This window comes from Somniosus microcephalus, chromosome 15 (assembly GCF_052327205.1).
Source record: "Somniosus microcephalus isolate GS21.2 chromosome 15, FLI_Smic_1.0, whole genome shotgun sequence".
In the NCBI taxonomy this organism is placed as follows: domain Eukaryota; kingdom Metazoa; phylum Chordata; class Chondrichthyes; order Squaliformes; family Somniosidae; genus Somniosus; species Somniosus microcephalus.
This window is the reverse complement of record NC_141001.1, coordinates 93,668,305-93,676,792: the sequence shown is the minus strand read 5'-3', so window position 1 is coordinate 93,676,792 and position 8,488 is coordinate 93,668,305. Positions and strand designations below refer to the sequence as shown.

At 46.0% G+C, this 8,488-nt stretch overlaps 1 protein-coding gene across 2 annotated transcripts; it reads right to left on the bottom strand.

The window, feature by feature from the left end:
• Positions 1 to 1,430: 1,430 nt before the first annotated feature.
• On the bottom strand, positions 1,431 to 4,435 carry LOC147107083 (follitropin subunit beta-like). Of its 2 annotated transcripts, XM_086008493.1 has the most exons (4): positions 4,337 to 4,401; positions 4,054 to 4,244; positions 3,327 to 3,521; positions 1,431 to 2,071 (listed from the first exon to the last, which is right to left on the bottom strand). In XM_086008493.1, exons 3-4 carry the CDS (start codon positions 3,510 to 3,512, stop codon positions 1,778 to 1,780), a joined length of 480 nt encoding a protein of 159 aa, XP_085864619.1. In that variant the 5' UTR covers positions 3,513 to 3,521; positions 4,054 to 4,244; positions 4,337 to 4,401; the 3' UTR covers positions 1,431 to 1,777. The 2 variants fall into 2 exon arrangements, with proteins under 2 accessions (XP_085864619.1, XP_085864618.1); XM_086008492.1 differs by lacking the exon at positions 4,054 to 4,244 and having other exon boundaries at positions 4,337 to 4,435.
• Between the last annotated feature and the right edge of the window lie 4,053 nt (positions 4,436 to 8,488).

Here is an 8,488-nt window from a genome sequence, read left to right as displayed (position 1 = left end):
CCGGGCTGCCCGTAAAGAACTCATCTAACTGTGATACCAGTAAACGTAACCCCAATTCCCCATTCACCAACAGTCTCACACCTTACCTTCCCTCTGTCACTGACCACCACACATTGGCCGCAATGCAAAAATAATGGTTGCAGCATGGCTGGTGGAAGGCTGCTGACTTTCAGTGGAGGAGACTGCAGATGGCCTTGGAGGACGACCTCGAGCAGCTCTGGGCCTAGTCGGCCCGGCTGTAGATTGCACCATCTCGGCATGGGCGGCAGCTGTCTGGGCTGGCTGGCTGACAGGCAACAGCAAGGGCACTGGCAGAGCGGCAGGTGTGGGAGGATGAAGGCTGTCATCCTGAGAGAGGACAGCAGGTTCGTGCTCCACGGAGCAACTGCCACTTCCCCCGGGGCGGAACCTCAGCAATCCTAGTAATCTGTTTGAGGAGAGATTGCTGGGCTGCTGTGACATCCACAGCCATAATGGCAGCAGTCTGCGCTTGCATGGCAACAAGCTGACCTTGCGTGACAGCAGTCTGAACTTCCACTGTAGTACTCAGACGTTGGGTGTCTGCTGCTTGTGCTGCAATAGAAGCTAAGACATCGGCCATCAGATGCTGCATCATGGTTGGCTCCACAAATGTGCTAATGGAGGTGGCCTCCACTTCCACGCTGGCAAGGATGGGCTCCAAGCTTTACGCAAAACCCTGTCCCAAGTTGGTGCCGGACTCCTCCATGCTCCTTGACGTTGCACGCAGGCTTCCCAATGCACCAAGCATTTCTGTGTGCATACCCATCAGCTTTCTTCTGTAGCCCACCCCATCGAAGAACTCATCTGAGTCATCTTCAGCAGAACACATGTGCGACCTCGCCCTCCGGGGAGCTGCCACCTGCGCTACCCTTTCCCCCTGCCCTGGCTGCAGGCCTTTCATGCCCGGTGACTCACCACGCGCAGATCCCACCTCTAAGCCATCCTCCAAATTACGCGCAGTGTCAGCATCTGATTGAAAGGCGGGCAGCATGAAGTTGGCGTGCCGCCTGCATTTCAATCAACGGGCGTGGGACAATCATGCATCGCGATCGCAGTGCCCGTTTTGAGGGGCTATTCAATTTAGCCCCCATTATTTGAGCGTCTTTCACAAATAGAGAAACCACGGCCTAGAAATTCATCTCGGGCGGTGGCACGAAGCGGGTGGTATCGGATCGTCCACCTGTTATACGCAGCGCCTGATATTCAGGTCCATTGACTGCAATCAGACGCTGCGTGTAATAGGCGGACGATCCCATTCTGCCAGCTTTGCACCGCCACCCGAGACGAATATCTCACCCTAAATTGAAATGTGAGTTTCTTGTATTTTTATTTTCATGCGCATTAGCCATTTGATAGGTTATAAAGGATAGCTATTAAATGGAAGCAAATTAAAACAGTTGGAATTCAGTCGTCAACATAGTGTCTTTATTTGTGGGTCCACATAAATTACATTGTAGTTTATTGAACAGATTATAGAAAACCAGCATGCACTGCAGTTCAGGCCCTGCAGACGAACAAGTATTATTGCTGGTTACCCTTACACATGTTGCTTTAAGACGTTTGTCATTTGTAGATTCCTTTCATTCAAATAGTTAAAAATGTACTAAAACAAGCCGACACACAACAATGTCATAAAATAAGCTGGTACATAATTTAAAAGTAACATATATTTGTAAATATTAAATATTAACTTAGGTTAAATTGATTAGTGGGGCATTATTGTTCCTCAACCAAGTTGTAATGCCATGTCTGTGCATCAGATGTCCTTCTCTGTGGACCCGCTGGGTGATAAGGAAATGCTCTGTGAATTATTAATGTCCTTTGTCCTTTGTTGTGTAAAGGAACAATGTGTTGCTTCCATAGCTGAAACTGTACAGTCAGTGGTTTCAGTGTTGCACATTCCACACTGGCAGCTTATCGCTACTGGGTAAGTATAGTAAGGGTTAACATTGGCAGGGCAGTTCGGAATGGTTATGGTTTCGTAGGTTATTTCCTTGTAGCTGCAAATATCTTGATAGATGGAGGCCAAGGAGTGCTTGAAGACTGGATCCTAAAAAATAAAATTGGAAAAAAAAATTAGGAAAAGTGGCACAATTAACACTTAAGCATCACAACAGGATATAAATATCAAAACACTTCCTCTTGCAGTGTGTAATTTGATTCTGACTAATTGCATTATCCACCTCTACAGCATTTTATAGTCTGTGCCAACCTATCATTCAGTCGCCCTGCAAAGCAGGTGCAGTTTTCCAGTCATGTCCTCACTAGAAGTTCAACGCTGTTATGAAAGTTTAAATAAAAGCAGAAAATGCTTGAAATATCAAGTAGGTCCGTCAGCATCCATAAAAAGAGAAGGCAAGTTAATTTTTTGGGTGTTGACGTGTTAACCTGTGGTTTATTTTTTCAAATGGTGACAGACCTAGGGGCCTAGAAATTCATTTTGGGGCGCCCAGCTCGCCTGGGCGCCGGAATTACCGCTGCGCGCGGATCCACTTGCGCAAGCGGGATATTCAGTGTCAGCGCACCAAGTGGAAGGCGGCCGCTAAACAGGGGTTTCGGCGCCCCGCTTGGGCGCTGAAACTGATTATCGGCGCGCTAGTGGCCGCAGCGCCACCCGCAGCGGAGCGGCAGGCTGCGGTACTGCAGGCCTTCCTCCCTCTCTTAAGGGGGAGGTGCCTGCAGCAGCCGGAGCCCCGATCGCGAGTGCCGGCAAAAGAGCCCGGCACAACGGAGAAGTGCCGGGCTCCCGGAAACCAGCCGGCAATGCCGCGGGGGGGGGCGGTGGAGGAGGCCGGGGAAGGAGGTGCGGGCAGGCGGCCGCCGAAAAAGTGGCCGGCCGCACCTCCACTTTAATTACCGCCACTACCGCCACAGGTAGGCCCTGTGTACCGGTCGCTGTTTGCGGCCGGCGCTGAAGAGGCGGGCGCGACTTAATATGGCGTTCTTCGCAGAAACGGGGCGCTGCGCACACCGATGACGTCATCGGTGGCGGCGCAGCGCTACAGCCTAACGCCGCCATTAGCGCCCCGCTGAACTTCGCCTGAAGTTTGCAGACTGGCGCAAAAGCCCTCTTTGGGCGCAAACTGGTGGCGCAGGCCACTGAATTTCTAGGCCACTGTGTTTTATTTTAAACATTTTTGTTTTATTTTAAGCAGATTTCCAGCATTTGCAGTTTCTTTTTTTTTTATCTACAGAAGTTTAAATGCTTGTTCTTGCATCTGTAACATCGGTTTAGATCACTTCCCTCACGTCGCAGAATATCAAACGCACTGTAACTGAAAACCTATCGACAATTATATCCTCACCTTCGTGAAACAGTAACCAGAGCACCAAGTCACATTGACTGTGCCACAATACCCACACTCTTCCTTTTCCACTGCTATCGTGATATCAGTTAGCTGACATCTGTTCAGCGACTGGACAGACGTCCAGCACAGGAACAAGAGAAATATGTGGATTGCAGAGATCTTGGTCACCATAACTTGGAACATGAGACTAATCTGAAAAAAAAATAAATGAAAGTTCTCCAATTAATACATATATTGTATAAAAATGTACATACCTATCAGCAATGTTCCCTTTAAAAAAAATTTTGGCTGCGCGCCCCTTTTAAGGGACTGTGCGGCCCATTCAAAATACCGCACACGCGCAGTTTTTCCCCCATTTAAAAGCCGGTTGCGTAGGAGCTCCGAAGCGCTGCGTGGCCGCATGATCGTGCAGCTTGAAGGAAACATTGTCTATCAGCCTCCTTTACATATGAATTGAACACTTTCAGGTCAGATATGACCATAGCCAAATATAGTACAAAGCTTCCTTACATAATCTGATTAAAAATGAATATTAGATAAAAGACTTTCGTACATGGTTAGTGTATGTACACCCCATTTAAAATTCATAGTTCCCTCAAATCACTCAAGTCCAACACATGTTTAGTCAACATTATGATGTACGTGAGATTTTAATCAATGTAACTGATACTTCAGTCACTTCTCTGCTATTCGGTCAAGTCTGTATGTTAGTGCAAAATTATACCAGTTATCACACGACAGATGATGATTGTATTTTTATAATCTTTAGAGTAATGTCTTTTTTCCATCCTCTCTTGTCTTCATCATAATAGCTTGTAATCAACAGCTTTTCAAAAGAATTACTTCATTCACAGTCTTCTACTTCTTCACTTTCAAAGGTTATAAATTTAGAGACAGATAATCATTGTTCCATGTCTGAAACACAAAGCTATATTTTAAAGTACTTGAAGTTAAATCTTCAGCATGCTATCATTATTCAGCACTTTGCTAAAAAAAATCAAAAATACCTTTATATACGCACACATAACAGAGGTTTTCTTTGAGCTACAGTGCATCAGTAATGTAAAAGGATCACAAACCGAATTTCCCTTTATACTGAATCAGTGCTATTACCTCCCGATCAAAGGATTTAGGGTTCTACTTCAACCAATCGCCTGCTTATTTCTGCACCTGAGGTAATTGGAGCCCTTAGGTTTTTGCAGCGATTTAGTTCAGTCATAGCATGAGGGGATTTTTTTGAAAAGCTGTTGATTACAAGCTATTATGCTGAAGGAAACAGAGGAAGGAAGAAAGACATTACTCTAAAGATTATAAAAAATAAAATCATCATCTGTCGTGTGATAACTAGTAAAAATATAAATTAATGTTCACGGCTTCAGGTGTCGTTCCATGGTGGATATTTCTACTACAAGGTCTCTATTAAGGTCAAATCATTTTAGAACTGGATGGGTTAGCTAATACTTAGGTAACAAATTGGCTATTACTGACTAAGAAGTAGATGGAAATAATGGGGGTGAAATTCAGCTTCTGCATGGCCGCAAAATGGGTGTTATACCACCCGCCCATTGAATGGAAAGCAAACTTGGACGGAGTGTATAACAGGCGGCCGATCCGATCCAATATCGCTCGTTTTACACCGTCACCGAAAGCTAAAATTACCGCCAATGTGTTCAGGCTAAAAAAGGAAATGGAAATATAATGGGCCGGATTTTCCGATCGGAGGCTTCCTGCGGGCGGATGCCTCCGATCGGGAAAAATCTACGCTCTCACCTGCTGGCTTCGTAGGTCCCGAGACTTCTGATCCTGGGCCTCGCCTGGTGCGCGCGCGCAGGGGCCCAGGTATCTCAGGGGCGCAGGCGGTTCGCAAGCGTCCCTGGGATCACGTGGGCCATGGGGAACCAATCAATGAAGGGAATCCCCCTTCACCCTTTTGACAGTTCTCCACACACAGAACTGTCAAAAGTGTGAATGGGGATCACATTTAAAAAGACACTAAAATATTAAATACATTTTTAAAAATCACATATTTAAAATTAGTTAAAATTACATTAAATTAAATATTTTAAACAAAAATTTAATTTTTTGAAAAAATAATTAAAGTTTTTCAAGGGGCTAAAATAAACTTACCTTTTTTAAAAGTATTTTAAAATTATAAATGAGTGAAAAAAAATTATTTTTTAACTTTTTTAATCTCTTATGCTGGTAGATGCAGGCTTTATGCCTGCTTATACCAGGCGTAAGATTTTTTAAAGCCTTTCAGTGGGCAGGGATTCTGTAGAAAGCAGAACTCTCCACCCCGCAAAGACCCTTCTCCCGGGCAGGCGGATGATCTGTCAACTTGACAGATCGCAAGTGCCGGGTTTTAGCGCATGCACTTCGCACGCCTGAAACCGGCACTTGTGAGGCCCCTACGGGTGTGTACACAGCTCGTACACACCCATAGGGGTCGGAATAGCCGGCCCATTACATTTAAATAGGGGATAAGAATGTTTTGAATGAGAAACTGAATGCTCTTGTGCTAATTCAAGTAGCATTAGGAATAAATTATTGGAATTAGAGTTATACACAGCTGATGATACTATTGATATTATATCAGCCAGTGGCTCAGTTGATAGTACCCTCACCTCTGAGTTAGAGGCTGTGGGTTCAAGTCCCAATCCATGAGACTTGAGAACAAAAATCTAGACTGATACTCCAGTGTAATACTGAGGAAGTGCTGCACTGTCAGAGGTGCCGTCTTTCTGATAAGACGTTGAACTGAGGCCCCGCCTGCTCTCTCAGGTGGATGTAAAAGATCCCATGGTGCTATTTCAAAGAAGAGCAGGGGAGTAAATGGGCTGCCACGTTTCCTACATTACATCAGTGACTACACTCCAAAAAAGTACTTTATTGGCTGTAAAGTGCTTTGGGATGTCCAGTGGTCGTGAAAGGCGCTATATAAATGCAAGTCTTTCTTTGTTGTTATAAGCTCCACTGATGACTCAATGAGTGGCATAGTCATGTAGACAAGGAAAGTCCCAAGCTTGATCCTTTGTCTGTGCTGAGTTAATTGGTGCTAGCCACAGCAATTGTACAGGCAGTATAATTCACTCCCTCAAGTCCAAGGGGTGCAGCAATGGCTTCTCTTCCCATCCCAGCAACATTACCTCTGGACTCCCCCAAGGATCTAACCTTGGCCCCTTCCTCTTCCTCGTCTACATACTGCCATGGCGACAGCATCCACAGGCATGGGCTCAGCTTCCACATTTACGCTGATGAAACCCAGCACTATCTCTCCACTGCCTGTCTCGACCTCTCCAATACCTCAGAGTTGCTGGGACTGCTTGGCCGACACTAACTCCTGGATGGGCTGTAATTTCCTCCAGATAAAATTGGAAAGATCGAAGCCACACCACAAACTCTGTATTCTTGTCACCGATTCCATCCCCCTCACCAGCCGTTGTCTCGCGTTGAACCAGAATGTTTGCAACCTCGCTGTCCTATTTGGCCTTGAGTTGAGCTTCTGACCCCACATCACAAAGACAGCCTACCTCCATAACATTACACTCCGCCCCTGCCTCAGCTCATCCATGCCTTTTTTCAACTCCAAATTCGACTATTCCAAAGCTCTCCCAGTAACCTCCCAGCCTCCATCCTCCATAAAATTTAGCTCACCCAAATCTCTGCTGACCGTATTCTATCCTGCACCAAGTCCCGCTTATGCATCACCCCTGTGCTTGCTGATCAAAACTGGCTACTGGTAGTTCAACATCACAAATTTAAAATGATCATTGTTGAGTTTATATCCCTTCACGGCCTCAGCCATTCTTATCTCTGTAACTTTCACCAGCCGTACAACTGCTGAGATCTCTGCATTCGTCCAGTTTGGGGTTTTTGTGTAGCCCCAATACCTTTGCCCTACTATAAGTGGCCGTGCTTTCAGCTATACTTGCCTCCTTGAAAAAGTCCAACATCCCCACCAACACCTGGGAATCCCTGGCCCAAGACTGCACAAAGTGGAGGAGAAGCATCCGGGAAGGCACCGAACACCTCGAGTCTCTTCGCCGGGAGCAAGCGGAAGCCAAGCGCAAGCAGCGCAAGGAGCGCACATCAACCCAAGCACCCCACCCACCTGTCCTGTAGGTCCCGCATTGGACTCATCAGTCACCTGAGAACTCATTTTTAATGTGTAAGCAAGTCATCCTCGGTTCCGAGGGACTGCCTAAGAAGGAAAGAAGAAAGAGATTTAGGCCCGACGCTTTGGAATTCTCTCCCTAAACCTCTCCAGCTCTCATTCTTCCTTTAAGACTCTTGTTAAAGCCCACCTATTTGACCAAGCTTTTAATTAGCCTGCTGATATCTCATTCTTTGGCCTGGCATCCATTTTTGACTGATTATGCTTCTGTGAAGCTCCTTGGAATGTTTACCTATGTAAAAAGTGCCATATAAATGCAAGTTGTTGTTGTTGTATAATTGGCCTCAGCATCAATTTTAGATTAGGGAGGGAGAAGTCTGCCCTGGCTCCTGCTCCTCCTTGCTATCCATCATGCCTGACTGGGCGTGCATTTGTGTGGACATTGTGAATAGTGATTTCTTGGGCAAGGCATCACAGGACAATTGCCACTTATGGAATCACACCCAAGCAGGATGTTGATGCCTTCAGGAGTGGAGAAGGAAGAGGAGAAAATATCAGAATCATAGGAATATGAAAGCAAGGCAAGAGCACAGAGGCAATTGAGGGGGCTGAAGAAATGACAGACAAAAATTCCCATAAGTACTGAGACCTCACAACTGCTTCCTTGCCTAAGGGCTGGGTTTTGTCAATGGGGACGTGATGGGTAGGGTTGTAGTCCCGCCTCCATCAATTTGTGGCCAACCCACGCGATTTTCCCTTGATTGACCTTGTTGAACCCGCCCAGCGGGTTCAGCAGGCCAATTAAGGGACACCCGGTTACAGGTGATGTCAGGGATTGACATTTCATCTGTCAAGAGCTTTTGACATGAAATATCAGCGTTTGACAGCTCTGTGAAGCTGTCAAACACTGACAATCTGACTTCTAACTTGAGTCCTTCTCCACAGACTCAGTTAGAAATCTCTCCAGAACAGAAAGCAGAATGTTGCAACTTTTGACAGCTTTCTGTGCCGGTGAGATGAGGGACTCCCAAGACCTGAAGGAAGG